Source organism: Crinia signifera, chromosome 6 (assembly GCF_055691185.1).
Source record: "Crinia signifera chromosome 6, ASM5569118v1, whole genome shotgun sequence".
Classification (NCBI taxonomy): domain Eukaryota; kingdom Metazoa; phylum Chordata; class Amphibia; order Anura; family Myobatrachidae; genus Crinia; species Crinia signifera.
In genome coordinates, this window is record NC_139222.1 from 279,969,241 (window position 1) to 279,987,313 (window position 18,073).

General features: G+C 48.3%; 1 protein-coding gene across 1 annotated transcript in view; it reads left to right on the plus strand.

The window, feature by feature from the left end:
- The window catches only part of AFAP1L2 (actin filament associated protein 1 like 2), a 96,097-nt gene that overhangs the window by 52,949 nt on the left and 25,075 nt on the right, over positions 1–18,073 (plus strand). The window contains exon 5 of the mRNA XM_083149752.1: positions 7,759–7,849. Within this exon, the coding sequence (XP_083005878.1) occupies positions 7,759–7,849 (91 nt within the window). The remainder of the gene's footprint in view (positions 1–7,758; positions 7,850–18,073) is intronic.

Sequence of the window (18,073 nt, forward strand, 5' to 3'; positions counted from 1 at the left end):
TTTTCTCTTGGCTGTGACGTGGTCAGTATTCCTTAGGCAGTATGTTGGGAAGGTGCCATGCTGTTGTTGTGTTTCCTCCCTGAGATTGCTGCGTCTTCCTGCAGGTTTTCTGGGAAAGTAATGGTTGCTTGTTTTGGCCACCATGTTCCCGCGTTCCCAGAACAGCGTCATTGTGTAACAAACAAGTGCATCGTACAGTCACGTGCTGCGCACAGGTCTCGCCCTGGGCTGGGAGATGCTTATAGATAAAAGGGGACAAGCTGACCTCTTCTATAGGCCATAATGATACTGTTGTTATGTACTATGCAGTTTTGTATTGTAGTTCCATATCTCGGGGTCGATTCACCAATTTTTTTTTTTTGCATATAAATATAATTTCTGATCACCGCAATACGATATTATGGCACAAACAAGCGGCCAAATGTAATTTTTAGAACAAATCAAACAAGTTTTTATTAACGGGAATGTGCAATTTTCCCGTGAAAGTTTAAAAACTTGCACCGGGCTATTGAACCGGTCCTGGTTACAAAAATACGGGGGACAAAAAAAAGGCAGGGGTCCCACTTATTTATGTAACCAGCACCGGGCTCCAACAGCCAATGGTGTAACGCCATAGCCGGGGGCCACTTTTTAGACAAGCTCTCCCGGCCAAAGCATTAGTACCCTGACTGGTCAGCCCTAGCTGTGGTCCCTGGGGGAGTGGGGACCTCCCAATAAAGGGTTTTACCAAAGGTCACCCCCAGCCAGGGCTAAAGCCTTGTGCTATCCCTGGGTGGTGAGGGCAGGGTTTATATTTTCTGTGTAGAAATTAGAAGTACAAAAATAGTATTGGGTTCTGCTGGGAACCTATAAGTCCCAGCAAGTCTCCGCCACGTGTAGGAACTTGGAGAACTACAAGTTCCTGCATGCAAGGCCTTAAATTCACTGGGACTTATAGTTCCACAGCAAGACCAATACGAAAACACAGACATGTGTAAATATAACTTCTATAACATATATGCATACATATATACACACATAGATACAACATATATTCATAAAACATACATACATACTTGCCTAGTGTTCCCCATAAGTTGGTTCTCTTACCCAGTTTGTTCTCTAGTAGCCAGTAGGCACCTATGAAAAAAATATATATACTCACCTAGTCATGTGTAGATCTGTCCTCTTTGGTCCAAAGTAGGCATCCACATGGTTAATTTAAAAAAAAAAAAAGCTGGTCCCGAACCAAACGAACTGAGGAGTCCCATGTGTGTCCAACGGAGCTCAGCACCTGATTGGCTCTTTGTGTCTCAATAGATGCCCATTTTATGGAGTTAACATGGGCTCCTATCAGGGATTCTCTATGTGAAAACATCTGGATGCAATTTTTTTTGGTCACGCCAGAATGACCCGTATCATTTTTAGACCGCTAAACAATAGCACCATATCGCACATGTCACATTTGCAATTTTCATCTGAAATTTGCAAATGTAAAAGGGGTGCAATATTTTTTGGACAAAGTCAGAATTCGCATGCGATTTCTGGCAATTTTTATTAACGAATATGTGCATTTGGTACTTGTTTCCTATCTGGGCGCCCAGGTTTTCTACGTACGGCACCGTAATGAAATCGGATCGCATCGCATCGGATTCGGTACTCGATGATGTACGATGGCATACGATGCTATCCGATCCGATTTCATTTTAAATCGGCTCGCATCGCATGCGGTGACGCGATCAACCTGATTTTTACATTGGAATCAATGTTAAATGGTCCCTGAGTCCCGATTTTACATTGATTTCAATGTAATAACCCCGCAAACCCACGATTTGTATAGGAAACCCCCCCTGATGCTTTAAAATGCGCCTCCATTGTTAACGCCACCCCAGTATTGACGTCAACCCGAAGCGTGGCGAGCGCAGCGAGCCCCGCGAGGGGCGGCGGTACGCGTCCTCCGACTTTGTCATACCCCCACTATCCACGTCGGCGTGGAGTTGAGAATAGAATAGTGTGGCGAGCGCAGCGAGCCACCGAGCCCGAAGCGTGGCGAGGGGACGCGGATACCTGTGAAGCCCGCGAGGGGACACGGATACCTGTGAAGTATCCGCGTCCCCTCGCGGGGCTCGCCACGCTTCGGGCTCGGTGGCTCGCTGCGCTCGCCACACTATTCTATTCTCAACTCCACGCCGACGTGGATAGTGGGGGTATGAAAAAGTCGGAGGACGCGTACCGCCGCCCCTCGCCACGCTTCGGGTTGACGTCAATACTGTGTTTCTCTGCAGATGTGACAAGGGGAGGGCTTTGAAGGGTTAATAAATACAGTAGTGTTACAGATGGTCCATCCTATGGGCCAACCATAAAAGTGGGAACGAAATCGGATCGGATCGCATCGCATCGTTCAATATCGTGTATGTGCATTTGTGGTATCCGATGCGATGCGATCCGATTTTGATACGGAGAATAGCATGGTGCGCAATTAACTTAGCGGGCGCCCAGATAGGAAACAAGTACCGTGCATTTTTTTTTAGTAATGGGAGTGTGCGGATTTGTGTAAAATAAAAAATGGCGTGTATATTATACTTGTACTGTACTATGTGTTTGTATCTTTTTTCTACATTGTTTTCACAGGTGAACTACAAGAACCAGCGAGACCATTAATACCCCGCATGCTGGGACTTAAGGTTCGCCAAGTTCCAACATTACGGGGGAGGCCTGCTGGGACTTGTAGTTTGACTGTGAAAATGTATTTTTATCCTTTTTTTATATATATACACAAATTCATTAGCGAAAATACGCTGCTTAGCAAACAGGTCTGAATCAGGCCGAAAAACCTGACTGCATACACTGGTTAGTGAAAGCTGCCGGTAACAGCCTTTGGTTTCTAGTAGCATAGACCTGTGGTTACAATGCTTGTCATGTAACAGACACCAGGCCAGTACAGTGCCGAGTTTAACAACCACGTTATAGGCCGTCATGTTGCGGGGAACCACCTGTAAGCACAATGGGAAAATCAATTATCTACAGTGTGGATGGCTTGTGGTTCTCATGCCCCCACGGCCACTGTATGTGAGTGGGGGGACAGGGCCGAGTAGTCATGTCTGCTTCACTAAGTTGATGTATTTCAGAACTACGAGCCCCTGATCTAGTCCAGAGCTATATACTGTATACTGGGAGGTGGAGGATGAAACACTCGGGGTCACAGTCCTGCAAACAAAACCCCTGTCGGCACAGAATCACACATTCCCAGAGGGGAGGGGGGCGCATTGAGGACAATTACTGTAGGAGGATTTCTGGTGGCGGCCCTGTCCCAGGACAGAATGGGGGTACAAGAAACAGCCAGGGAACCTGAGGAAGCTCCCCCCCCCCCTTTATAGACCCCGGCATTCCGCCCAGGACCCCTGGTACATTCTGCATTTCGCCGGACGGGGGACGAATCTGTCCATTTTTCCATTCTCTCCATGTGAACTGAGAACTCGGCGGACGGTGACTCATTTTGGGGGGGAAAAACATGCAGCGATTTGATCTGGAAGGGTCAGTTCTCATCCACCGACCATAATGCAACGTTCATGGACTCCGACATTCCCACACAGTTCCTCTAACCCTAGAAAACAAACAGACGCTTTATTTACAGCGGAGACATTTATAGCTGACCTCTACGCCTTCCGCGCACCCCCCCCCCCCCCCCCCCTCGAGTCCTCCTTAGGATGCTAATAAACAAAGATTCCATCTAGTTTGGGGAAGTGACTGCGGTGACTAGATGTTGTCTCAAAGTAAGAGATTGATTTGTGGCGATGATAAACAATGAGACGTTGGTGCACAAACAATATAACTAAGGAATATTCTGGTGCAAGGTGTGATAGGCAGGCGGAGGGATCAGAGAGAAAGGCTGACATATTAGGGGTAATTCAGACCTGACTGCACAGAGCTGCAGAGCTCAGAAAACCGCTAATCAGTCACAACCGCAGTTTAAGTAGCAGCAAGGGCGGCGACTATGCAGCGGGGTGGCGCCTGAATGTTTGCATAGCGGAACCGAGCAATTTGTGAGGGAGGATTGGGGGAAGGGCTGCGGCATCGGCTTGATATTTCATTCGCCGGGGCTCTCGCTGCCTTATTGACAGGCAAGCGGCGTTCCAGGGGCGGGCAATCGGCGTTCCGGGGGCGGGCACCCAGTGTTTCATGGCGTGTCCATGAAAACGGTGGGTGCGCCCATAGAAACGCTGGGCCTGTCGGAAAGCAGGCGTGCCGCAGCCTGCTCGGGGCTGGCAGATGACATCACATGACATCAGCATCCGCCCCACAATTTGACGTATATCGTTCGTCCTGGCTAAAAATCATTCAATGGTAAGTAACCATCGAATGATTTCTTCTATGTGCGGGCGCATGCGAGTAGATGTGTAAGCCTACACATTCGCTTGCAGCATGCCGAGGGGATCCGTCCGGCGGCGGCGGGGGGTGTGCGTTCGGCGGGAAGGTGTTTACCTGCTTGTGAATATACGCAGCCTAGCGATCAGGTCTGAATTAGGCCCTTTGTATGCCCCTGTCCCATTGCTTCTATAGAGACCTCTCTAATGTATAATTTACCGATCTCCAGGGACCAGTGACATCTGCCCTCACTGCAAATGGCCGCTCCTAGGTCAACGCGCTGTAAACAGATGCAGCGTACCCATGCTCACACACATATATATATATATATATATATACAGTATACATAACATATATTTGGTATATACTGGTCTTGGCAGGCTGTGGAGTCCCATGTACACATGTCACTGGTTATCTGTGATATGAAACATTCCGTCTTCCCCTTCTCGGACTCTCCCGTAACTTTCCCCGCAGTCATTTGTTCTGTATCGGCCGCGGCTGCTCTGTGGAGCCCAGTGGGGGGGTTTCCTGGTATTGGCGCCACTTCAAAGACCCTTTTTCCTCACTTTCCTTGTGGCTCCATCATCCACTTCCTCAGTTTCCCCTAATATATGTTCTTCTTCTGCTCTGGGCGCGCGTCGGATGGGGATTACTGCAGCAGGGAACGGGGGGGGGGGGGGGGGGAGTCAGGAGCATCGCTCTGGTTCCTACTAAAGCTTTGCGATGGGGGCGATCAGTCTATGCAATATTTATAGGGACAAACATTTTAGGCCTCCTTCGCTCATACATGTAACAGCAGCTATCGTGCACAATTCATAGAAGGGTCGCAATCACTTACCACTGAATGACGTTCCCCCTGCAGCGTCTCTAGACTTACTCAGCGCAGCAATGGCCGTGGTGAGATGGAGGCCGCTGTTGATGTCATTGGCCCTCCTTCCCAACGGGCCGGCGATGCCTGCGTTTACCCAGGCACTCCCAGAAAATGCTGGTGTCCCGCCTACAAATGGCCGCTGGCTGTCAATCACCTTGTAGAGTGATTCAGTTTTGGAGTACATGCGATGCGATTGTCCATTAGTAACTATTAACTTTAAATAAATAAAAAAAAGAGGCTGAAATCGCATCACACCCGCAAAGTGCACTACATCGCATCGCATCCACTTCAAGTGCCAAAATCGCACGGTAGCTTGAAGTTCAAAACGCACAGCACACAAAATCAGTGCGTGTATGGGCACCTTTCAGGGGCAGATCCAGGATAAAATGACAGGGGGGGCACCATGATAAAAAAGGGTTTGGGTGGGGGAGGGGCGGTGTTAGTGGTGCCAGTGTACATGCTAAGAGAGCGGCAGGAGAGGGTGGGAATGGGATTAAAAATAGGCCCTGGCATTTAAAGTACGCAGGCCCACCATGGCGACAAAAGTGAAGGATGTAGTTGTGTGCGCGCCAAAGGCGCACTCCGGAAAAGGGTGTGTGGCCACTCACAGGGGGCGTGTCAACACCTCATACAACTTCTACACATTATGCAACAAAATACTAGACCCCATTATACTTGCCCCTTACACATGATGCCAAATGGAATGAGCCAAAATTGACATAATGCCACACGGATTGAGACAAATGCATAAAATGCCACACGGATTGAGCCAAAATTCCCATAATGCCACATGGATTGAGCCAAAATTCCCATAATGCCACACGGATTGGGAAAAAATTCCCATAATGCCACACGGATTGAGCCAAAATTCCCATAATGCCACATGGATTGAGCCAAAATTCACATAATGCCAAATGGATTGAGCCAGAATTCACATAATGCCACACAGATTAAGCCAAAATTCACATAAACAGGGACATTGTCCACCAAAGGCTCGCATTAAACATTTACACCATAATGTCCATTACACGTTAAGTTACACGCCATTATGTCCATTATGTATTATGCCAAACACCATAATGCCTATTAAAAATGATGCTACATAAGTGCTGCTTCTCTACATGCTCATTGCCAAGGGTTCCATGTTCATTGCCAGAGGTTCCATGCTCGTTGCCATGTGGGATTACATGCTCATTGCCAAGGGGGAATACATGCTCGTGGTAAATGGGGGACAGCCGCCGCCAGGCAGAAGTGATAGCCACTGACAGTGGCAGAGCCTTGCTGTATTCAGAGCACTGCAGGTCCCGGCTATTTGAAATAATACCCCTTTCACACCAGAAAATGCATTCTCAGGTTGGCCCCTTTTACACCAGCCTAGTCCCTGCATTTTCTGGTGTGAGGGGGAGAGAAAACCACCCCTCCCCCTTTAAACAGTTATTTATTTATTTATTAATTAACAGTTTCTTATATAGCGCAGCATATTCCGTTGCGCTTTACAATAGCAGACAGTGATACAACAAAATAGGGTATTTACAGACAGTGAAAATGTAGGAGGGCCCTGCTCGCAAACTTACAATCTCTCATTTAACCGGCTATATCTTCGGAACCAACTGACCCATTTACATGAGACAAGTATTATATTGAAGAACTTTTGAGTGGGCTTTGAATGATTTTGGTCCAGTGAAACTGGAACGTTTGGTTCCAGAGTAATCTGCCCTCAAAGAACATGAACAGCCATGAAATTACATTTAAAAAATAAAAAAATCGGTTTACACGCAATATCTCTGGAACCAATTAACCGATTTGGACCAGCCTGGTATCATATTGAAGGCCCAGCGATTTGGAATTGAATGAAATCAACCACAAGTTTCTGTGGTGCCAGGGCGGGAACTGGCAGCCGTCGGAACCGGGTGGGGGTCGGAATTGACGGGTCCCATATTATCCTATGGGGAAAAAGCGTTACAGGTTTGCCAGGCGATATCTCTGGTTCCCAGGGGACTAGAGACACGGGGCTGGGCTCGTTGGAAAGCCCTGATCCTCAGCTACAAAATAAATGACAGGGGGGCATGTGCCCGGGTGCCCCCCCCCCCCTGAATCCGCCACTGGCACCTTTAGACTGATCATGTTTAAGGGCCTTTAATGAGAAGGGGAGGGGCTGTGAGAAGTGTGTGGGTGTGGTCAGAGCCTCATTGGAGCTTCCCAATGAACATATGCAAGAGGAGGGGACGTGGCTTCAGATGAATGTGGGCGTGGCTGGCAGGAGCTTCATGATCCATGCACGTAAGAGATGGGATCTTGGCCACCCTTTTTAGGAAGGGGTAGTGATCATCAGTGGTCACCATCGATGGTACTGGGGATGGGTAACCTCAATGGTGTGAAACCATTTACTGGGGAACCCGCCAATTGACACACCCACTTTACAATTCATGAAGCTGTTAAGGCCAATGAGAGCCCAGAGCTCTACAGGACTGTCATAGACCATCGATGAGTTCTGCGCTAGATGAGTACACAAAGTAAAAACTTCCATTCTCTTTATTTCACAGATCCAGGAAAATGCCGATATTTCCACCGCCAAGGCGGAGTCCCTGGAAGGCTACTATGAGGAGGCGGAGCCGTACGATGCAGCAGTTAATGGTAGGGTCTGATGCATTAAGTAATAATAGTGTAGATGCAAGGCGAATAGTTCTGCACCTCGCTTACAAGTGCATGGACTGAGATCAGACCCCTGCAGTGTATGTATCTATACTGGGTGCAGTTGGGACAGGGTGAACCAACGCGTTTCACTCCCCTAGGTGGGAGGTTTACTCTGGACGATGTTGGTACGGAACGCTGTGCTGATGATCCTAAGAAGTTTATCGTATAATAAACGCCTCATTATTGGCACAGAGCATGACCTACTGTACAAGGTTCTGTATTGTGAAGCTTAATACCATATTTTCATTTATTCCGTTTGTGAAACAAAACCATGCACTGTGCTGTAAGTGATGGACACTCTCTGTTTATGATTTGCGCATGGTGTGTCCTCATGTTCCCGATTCTAGCTGCAAAGCAAAAAATGGAAGTAACTTTCATCTGGAACAAGTCATGCTGCATGCAGGGTAAATAATGGCTGCTTTTGCATGCAGCCCACATATATGCTGGACAGACACACCCAACCCAAATCTAACTCTCGCTGTATAGCTAATATCTGCCCGCCCCTCAAAACACACGCAATGTGCCAAGAAGTGAAGTAGGGGCAGTTGTCAGTCCCTGTGTTTGCAGAGTGAAGTAGGGGCGGTTGTCAGTCCCTGTGTTTGCAGAGTGAAGTAGGGACGGTTGTCAGTCCCTGTGTTTGCAGAGTGAAGTAGGGGCGGTTGTCAGTCCCTGTGTTTGCAGAGTGAAGTAGGGGCGGTTGTCAGTCCCTGTGTTTGCAGAGTGAAGTAGGGGCGGTTGTCAGTCCCTGTGTTTGCAGAGTGAAGTAGGGGCGGTTGTCAGTCCCTGTGTTTGCAGAGTGACGTAGGGGCTGTTGTCAGTCCCTGTGTTTGCAGAGTGAAGTAGGGGTGGTTGTCAGTCCCTGTGTTTGCAGAGTGAAGTAGGGGCGGTTGTCAGTCCTTGTTGTTTGCAGAGTGAAGTAGGGGCGGTTGTCAGTCCCTGTTGTTTGCAGAGTGAAGTAGGGGCGGTTGTCAGTCCCTGTTGTTTGCAGAGTGAAGTAGGGGCGGTTGTCAGTCCCTGTTGTTTGCAGAGTGAAGTAGGGGCGGTTGTTAGTCCCTGTGTTTGCAGAGTGAAGTAGGGGCGGTTGTCAGTCCCTGTGTTTGCAGAGTGAAGTAGGGGCGGTTGTTAGTCCCTGTGTTTGCAGAGTGAAGTAGGGGCGGTTGTCAGTCCCTGTGTTTGCAGAGTGAAGTAGGGGCGGTTGTCAGTCCCTGTGTTTGCAAAGTGAAGTAGGGGCGGTTGTTAGTCCCTGTTGTTTGCAGAGTGAAGTAGGGGCGGTTGTTAGTCCCTGTGTTTGCAGAGTGAAGTAGGGGCGGTTGTCAGTCCCTGTGTTTGCAGAGTGAAGTAGGGGCGGTTGTTAGTCCCTGTGTTTGCAGAGTGAAGTAGGGGCGGTTGTCAGTCCCTGTGTTTGCAGAGTGAAGTAGGGGCGGTTGTCAGTCCCTGTGTTTGCAGAGTGAAGTAGGGGCGGTTGTCAGTCCCTGTGTTTGCAGAGTGAAGTAGGGGCGGTTGTTAGTCCCTGTGTTTGCAGAGTGAAGTAGGGGCGGTTGTTAGTCCCTGTGTTTGCAGAGTGAAGTAGGGGCGGTTGTCAGTCCCTGTGTTTGCAGAGTGAAGTAGGGGCGGTTGTTAGTCCCTGTGTTTGCAGAGTGAAGTAGGGGCGGTTGTCAGTCCCTGTGTTTGCAGAGTGAAGTAGAGGCGGTTGTCAGTCCCTGTATTTGCAGAGTGAAGTAGGGGCGGTTGTCAGTCCCTGTGTTTGCAGAGTGAAGCAGAGTGAAGTAGGGATCAGGTTACTGCAGCATTATATTAGTGCACCCATGACCCCTCGATGCTTTGTTCCTATCCTGTGACATCACAGCCTCTTCCCAAAGTCAGGACAGATGTAAATCTATTTACAGCAATAGCAGCTGTCACGCAGGAGTGGGAGTACGTGCATTGCAGGGCCACATGTACCCCCGGGCCCCTACTCATTATACAAATAATTTATTACGTGCACTGTCCAAATATGGTTGTTGCCGACCGCTGTGGTTTGGTAATTACACCGAATCTCTCGTCTCTTCCTCTATTACAGCTGTGGGTAATAATGAGAGGTTCCTGCCACTGCCCCAGTTTTACTGTATGGGGGTCAGTCCAGTACAAGACTTGGAGAGAGACAAAGCTGAACAGCGATAAAGTACTAACCAATCAGCTCCTGACTGCCGTGTGAAAGGGTGTGCTTGAAAAATGACAGGAGCTGATTGGATGGTACTTTACCTCTCTCCACTTTATCACCCCCCAAGTCTTAGTACATCTGCCCCTGTGTATTAGAACTTTCCATCTCGCCGCCGTTTCATTTTAAACTAGTTTTCATTCTGCCTGAACTTTTTCAGGAGTGTGTTTGGCGCGTAAGACAGGAGCGGGCGCGCGTGTGGTGAACAGAAGGATCTGAGGATAATCCCGCTCCTGGCTGATATAAAGATGAATATAAGGACATAAATAGTTGATTAATCTCCGGAGTCCGGGGCCTGCCAGTGACTCCTTGTAATGTACATTCTTACATTACATAGAAAATCCCCGGTTTCTCCCCCAGCGAATGTGTTCTGCTTCCCCCCACCCTCCGTCTCTGCGGGCACAGGATATATAGGTTGCTGTGCAGGCATAGGGAGCTGTGATATTTATATCACAATAAATACCGGTACCCCCCCCCCCCCCCACTGTGCTGTACATGACGCCAGGAAAAGAGCTTTGTAACCAGCACTGCAGTGAGGACAAGCAGAGTTATCATGCTGCTAGTGTACCAGAACCAGGGTGCTCCCCAGAGCTTGCAATCAAAAGGGAAGTAAACATATTTTTCCATTTTTTTGCATGCAGGGAAAATATTGAATTGTCAGTTTCAATGTTGACCAACTGCACTTTATTTACAAGGTAATTAAATGCCAGTCATAATGACGGTTAGTCCCGGTCTGCTCCTACCTCCGACCTCTGCCTTCACAGCGCCCTCTCTCCACATCCAGCACATTTGAAAAAGATAATTTTTGGGTACTCATTACCTAGCATGGCGCCCACGATTTTGATCGTGGGCATCGCAGGTAAAAAAATCGCGGGCATCGCGGCCATTGAATGCACTAAAAATCGGGTGCGACGCGACCGACGCGATGGCCGCGATTTCCCATAGGGATCAATGTTAAATTTCTCAATTGACCCGATTTTACTGTTCAATGCCTCAATGGACCCGATTTTTCCATAGGAAACAATGTTAAATGGCCCACAGAGGCCAAATAGCCACCCTGAAGTGTGAAATGGCCCCCACAATTGTTAACGCCACCCCACGGTCAACGTCAACAGGAAGCGTGGCTAGCGCAGCGAGCCCGCGAGGGGCGGCGGTACGCGTCCTACGACCTTTTCATACCCCCACTATCCACGTCGGCGTGGAGTTGAGAATAGAATAGTGTGGCGAGCGCAGCGAGCCCGAAGCGTGGCGAGGGGACGCGGATACCTTCACAGGTAAACGCGTCCCTTCGCGGGCTTCACAGGTATCCGCGTCCGCTCGCCACGCTTCGGGCTCGGTGGCTCGCTGCGCTCGCCACACTATTCTATTCTCAACTCCACGCCGACGTGGATAGTGGGGGTATGAAAAGGTCGTAGGACGCGTACCGCTGCGCTCGCCACGCTTCGGGTTGACGTTGATCGTGGGGTGGCGTTAACAATTGTGGGGGCCATTTCACACTTTAGGGTGCCTATTTGGCCTCTGTGGGCCATTTATCATTGTTTTCTATGGAAAAATCGGGTCAATTGAGGCATTGAACAGAAAAATCGGGTCAATTGAGAAATTTAACATTGTTCCCTATGGGAAATCGCGGGCATCGCGTCGGCCGCGTAGCACCCGATTTTTAAGTGCATTCAATGCCCGCGATGGCCGCGATGGGCGCCGTGCTAGGTAAAGAGTACCAATTTTTGCTTTCACTTTCTGTTAAGGAGTCATTTGGTCTGCTGAGTGGCCTCTAGTGGTCACTGGCGGTATTTCACCTCAAAAAGGTGAGGCGGATTTAGCCTTTTATATATCTAAATGAAATAGTAGACGAAACAAAAAAAAAAAATCAGTGTACAGTACAGGACAATGCAGGACAAGTACAAGGAATATAAACATTGCTGCATCACCAGTCCTGACGCTAATACCCATTAGCCGGGTCCAGCACTTTCACATTAAACTGGGGTTGTACATTATACAGAGGGTTGAATTGCCGGGTTGGTCGACCCAGGTTATAAACTTTGGTGCTTTCACACCGCATTTCGACTCGGTCCACACATCAGCAATAATCCAGGTCAGAGGTGCGATGTGAAAGGGGAATTATCTAGACATCAGAGTGGCAGAAAGCCAAGGGTGCTGAAGACACAGGAGTCTATGACCCAGGGCTCCGCCACAGACCTCTAGTTACGGCCCTTCCAGTAATGTCACTGCAGTTTTGCTGTGCTTCTCTATTTGACCTTTTTGTCCCACGCATCTGTTGGTATGATACAGTAAGTGTAACACTTGGAGTGTGCCCCACCCCTGCCCCATAGTAAATAACTATCAGCGACTCTTCTCCTGTGCACCAGTAGGTTTGTTTGATCCTGAGGAACACAAATCGCAAAAAAACAAAGAGTTTTATTTAGAGTACTCATAATAAACCTGCTGCTTCTGTTCTACGTTAGGGATTCCCACTGCATTGGTCAGGAAACAGTTACTGGTTACATTCCATAGACCTCCTATCTTATTCCACAGGTAAACACATTTTCCAAGCTGCTGTTGCAGATATCGCTATCGCAGGAATGAGACAGGAAAACGCAATTCCTCACAAAGGTCACAATAATCACACCACTGTCCGCCGGATGCTGCTATCTTGTCAGTCGCTGCGCCGCATTCCTCCAAGACACCGTCATCTGAAGCGTTCACCAAACAGCCCAGAATCCCCCATTACATGTACCCGTTACTGACTCTAATGAGCAACAGGCGGCACTAGGACCTCACATGACCCTTTGTGCTGTCACCTCCTGCCCCCGCGGTCCTCCTGTTTGTTACAACTTGTATCACTTGCTTAAAGGACCTGCTGATATATTATTACAGATACATGTATTGAATGTGTTGTATTACTTATTGCTAATGATAAATCCCAATGGTTAGTTACTAAATCTAACTAAACAGACAAGTGGTGGTGTTGCAACCGATTCTGTCTATCATCTGTAGCCTGCAATAGAGAAATTATACTGTAGCTAGACTTTTTTTTTTTTCCATCAATACATTTTTATTAACACAGAGTTTTATATGGGGTACAGAAGAAAGAAGGGAGGGTACTTGGGGGGGGGGGGGGGGGGGGGACAGCATTCCGGATTGGGGACAATACAATATTGTAAATAAAGTAGACAAAACAAAATAAAACATAACAAAACATAAGCACACCGCTTTGCAGAGCGGGCTATATACTAAGTAACTAATACACTAGCAAATCAAATAAGACAGTACAGTAGGTTGAGATAAACATTCACAAACAGTCCCGGATCTATTGGCTTAGTCATGCTGTTATCTAATACTTAAGGTGGGGGAGAGTCCGGGTCCGGGGTTTCATTCAAACTGAACGTAGTTGACTGCCCAGGGGGGTCAGGGGGGAAAAACCTGGTCCCCGCTCCTTTTGTTATGTAGATGTGCCAAGGGGCCCATCTAGGGTGGGGTGGGGGGGGATTAGTCGAGTGGGGTTGATGACCGGTCTCCATGAGGTAGTGGTGGTTAGTTTTTAAGATAACCTGGAAAAAGGAGGGCGGGGAGGGTTGCTTCCACTGTTGGGCAAGATTTGCACGTGCCGCGATAAGAATGTGTCCGAGGACATATGTTTTCCCTGCCGGGAGTTCCTGGGGGTATACGTGGAGTAAGGCTAGAAGTGGGTCAGGCAGGAGGGTTATCTGGATTACTGTGGATATCAAACCAAACACCTCTCTCCAGTACTCCTTGAGTTTGGGACAAGACCAAAAAATATGGAATATATTACCCACATTCCCACATTGGCGCCAGCACATATTAGAGCAAGTTGGCCAAAAGGTATGTAGTCGGTCGGGGGTCAGGTAGAGACGATTAATCAGTTTTATATGCATCTCCGAGTGGTTGAGGCAGCGGGACATTGTGTATGAGGATAGGAAGATCTTACTCCACTGGGGGGCGGAGAGTTGGGTGCCTAGATCTATCTCCCATTTCTTATGGGCTGCTGTCTTGGTAAACTCAGGGGGAGTTATCAGGGTCCTATACCAGAAGGAAATATCGCCTGTGGATCTCGTCATGGAGGGGCGGGAGAGGACCGTCTGGTGAAGAGCTTCTGGGGGGGAGTGTTTGGCACAGTGTGAGTTCCACCAGTGGGCCAACTGCAGGTAATGGTAGAACTCATGAGAGGGGAGGGAGTACATTTCTTGTAGGGAAGCAAAGGGGAGGACTGTGTTGGCGTTTAACACATCTCCTAGGGTTTTGATCCCGTTGCGTTTCCAGAGATTCAGGTTGAGATTGGGTACAAGTTTTGCCGCTGTAGTGATAGGGAGAGTGGTGATAAGGGCAGGAGGGGCCCGGAGAGTGGAAAGTAGTTGGTCCCACACATGTAGGGTAGCAGCTGTCGTCGGGAGTAGAGCTGGGAGGGGGGGTCTAATATGTTTTGGAATTTTTAGTAAGTCTGAGAGAAGGATGTGTGGGCAGTGAGATTGTTCGATATCCACCCAGGCTCTGGGAGAGGGACTTTCAAAATAGTGTTTAGATGGGGCCAAGAGACAAGCTGTCTGGTAGAGGGATAGATCAGGGAGGTCGAGTCCTCCAAATGCTTTCGGGAGGGACATTTTGGAGCGGGCCATAGCTGGAGGTTTTGTTGACCATACATATTTTGTTAGGATAGTGGTGGCCAATTGCAACGACTTTTTTGGGAATACATAAGGGATGGTGCGGAACAGGTACATAAGCTTGGGCAGGAGTGACATCTTAAATGCCGCCATCCTACCCATCCATGAGATTTCGAATGCTAGCCATGATCTGGAGAGAGACGCAAGGGAAGTGAGGAGGGGAGACAGATTAACCTCAAATACAGTTTTCATATTTGGGGGAATGTGTATGCCTAAGTATTTTATAGAATCGGGCTGCCAGTTGTAGTTATATGTGGATTTCAGTGAGGGGAGGGAATCTGCTAGGTTAATCGGGAGGGCGTCAGTCTTGGATGTGTTAAGCTTGTAATAAGATGCAGCGCTATAGGAGGATAGTGTCGCGTGGATGTGCGGGAGCGTATTGGGAGGGTCTGTCACAAAAAGTAGCACATCATCTGCGAATAGGCTCAGCTTATGGTTAGCGGAGCCCACTCGGAGACCCGGGATATTGGGATTATCACGGATGGACATAGCCAATGGTTCAATGGAGAGGACAAATATCAGGGGCGAAAGGGGGCAACCCTGCCTTGTGCCATTGGAGATTGTGAAAGGGGTGGAGAGGAAGCCATTACTGAACACTCGGGCCGATGGGGAACTATATAGAGACATAATTGACCGCAAAATCCGGTCCTTGAAGCCAAAACGTGAGAGGACCTCTTGCATATATTGCCAATTAAGGCGATCAAATGCCTTTTCGGCATCGAGTGAAAGAAGAAGCAAGTCCTGTCCTGTGGATAATGAGTCAATTAAGTTGAACACTCTTCTAGTGTTGTCCGGGGCCTGTCGCCCAGGGACAAACCCCGTCTGGTCTGGGTGGACCAGCGAGGGTAAGAGATGATTTATTCGGGACACCATTAATTTAGCAAAGATTTTGATATCAGTGTTCAGCAGGGCTATCGGGCGGTAATTTTGGCACAACGCAGGGTTTTTTCCGGGCTTCGGGATAGTCACTATTCGGGCCTCAAGTAGCTCTGGGGGGGCCTTTCCCACAGAAGAGAGCTCATTAAAAAGGTCTCTTAGGTAGGGGGACAGTAGGTCGCTGAAGGACTTATAAAAATCTGTAATGAAGCCATCAGGCCCAGGGGCCTTATTGCGGGGGAGTGATTTAATGGCTGATTGGATTTCCGCCTGTGACCAAGGGGCGTTTAGGGAATCTAGTTGTTCAAGGGAAAGGGAAGGGAAGTGTAAGTTGTCTAAGAAATCACCGATGGTAGCATTAGTAGGTTGTGGCGTGGAGGGGTCTAAGGAGAGATTATAAAGCTTAGAATAGTAGTCAGCAAACTGATTGGCGATGGCTTTAGGATTATGCACTTTCTCTTTACTTGGAGAGATAATATATTTAATTCTGTTTCTAGCCTGCTGGGCACGTAGTTTTCGGGCTAACATCCTGCCCGATCTGTTACTGGCTATATAGAATCTATGCCGTATCCTGTTTAAAGCTGATTGGGTGCGTGTAAGGAGTAGTTTCTGGAGTTGGCTACGCACCGAAGCTAACTCTGTCTTTAGGGGGACAGAGGGGGATTTTTTATTCCTGTTTTCAAGATCTATTAGTTTGGCCTCTAAGGTTTTTTGAGTTGCGACGGCTCTGCGTTTCATTGTGGCTCCAGCTTGTATGGCTGCCCCTCTGGTGACCGCCTTAAAGGCACACCAGTGGTTGATCACCGAGGTATCAGTTGTCTGGTTATTGGACATATATGCTTCCATTGTTTTTAATATAGTGTCTTTGGCTAAGGGGTCTTTTAGTAAGTGAGGGAATAGGCGCCAGGGCCTGGGGGGGACTTGTGAGGGGAGGAAGTTCCATTGCCACACTACAGGTGCATGGTCGGACCAGGTGATAGGGAGTATGTCGGCTCCCGAGGAGTGTTGGAGGGACCACTTATCACAGAGGATGTAATCGATTCTAGAGTAGGTGTTATGAACTTGGGAATGAAAAGTGTATTCTCGACCAGTTGGGTAGGTTGTTCTCCAAATGTCGTATAGGTCGAATTCTAATAATAGGTTACGTAGGGCTGTCGATTGAGTATCTGATCGCGTATGGTGGGTAGGGGGGGGACGGGATTTGTCCAGCCGGGGGTCAAGCGCCAAATTAAAATCACCTAACAGAATCAAAGAGCCTTTTGAGATTTTTCGTACAAGGGTGAAGAGTTTGCGGAGGAAAGCCACCTGGTTCGTGTTGGGGGCGTAAATGGATACTATAGTCGTCAGTCTGTCCTCTAGGAGGCCAGTGAGTATCAGGTATCTGCCATTTTTGTCAGCAGTTTGGGATTGGCAGGTAAAGGGAGTATGGCGGTTAAAAAGTATGGCAACACCATTACGTTTGAAGGGACCATTGGCATAGTAAGTTGTCGGGTAATTTGAGTCTTTGAATTTGGGTGGGTTAGAGGAGGCAAAGTGCGTCTCTTGGAGGGCAACTATATCTGCCTTTTGTTTGTGGAGATATGACAGGGCCATCCTGCGCTTGTGTGGGGAGTTCAGCCCCTTAACATTTAAAGATATTAGCTTAGGCATGGCATGTCCTTAAAAGATGCTGTGAATATTTCGGGTGTGTCTGTGGGAGGGGTGGTAGATGGCATGAGTTGGTGGTAAGGAATGCTGTCCGGGGGGGGGGGGGGGGAGAGAAGACAGGTAACAGAAGAAGAACAGAATAAAGGGAAAGGTAAAACAAAAGGGTCCAACAACTAGGACCCGCATGACTACTGCAGGGGAAAAAGAAAGGATTTTCATGCAGTAGTATCCAAGGGTTTTTGGGGTGGCGGCCCGGCCTCACTGGAGAGCAGGGAAGATGGAGACCGCCGCCCCAGAAACGACTTTCCATTAATTTTTATTTTTCTTAGAAACTAAGCAACATATAACAAATTAACAAACATTCCACCTGTGTAACTTGGGAGGAAATGGGTAAGCTAATACTATGTATAACTCACTAAAACGGGCACGAATGAACCCCAACTCTTGTATGGGGTATAATACTTATGGGCAAAAACAGAAAAAACTTTTAACAGACTAACATCCGATTGCAGTAAGCGTCTATAAACCAAGTCCCAGTGCCTAACATCCTACAACCATTGGCAAGTAATAAAAAAGACTGATACTTATCGCATAAACCTCCGCCCGCTGTGGGGAGGTAAGGAAGTAGGGTGGCATGGGAGTTCAGATATAGAGAGGAGATGTCCGTGTCAGCATAAGGGGCATCAAGTGTCAGCCCAATCCTGGCTGAGGGGCTGGGGGCGCTTCTGCCGTTGGGTTCCTGTAGTTGAGATGTCCCATTCTAGCAGG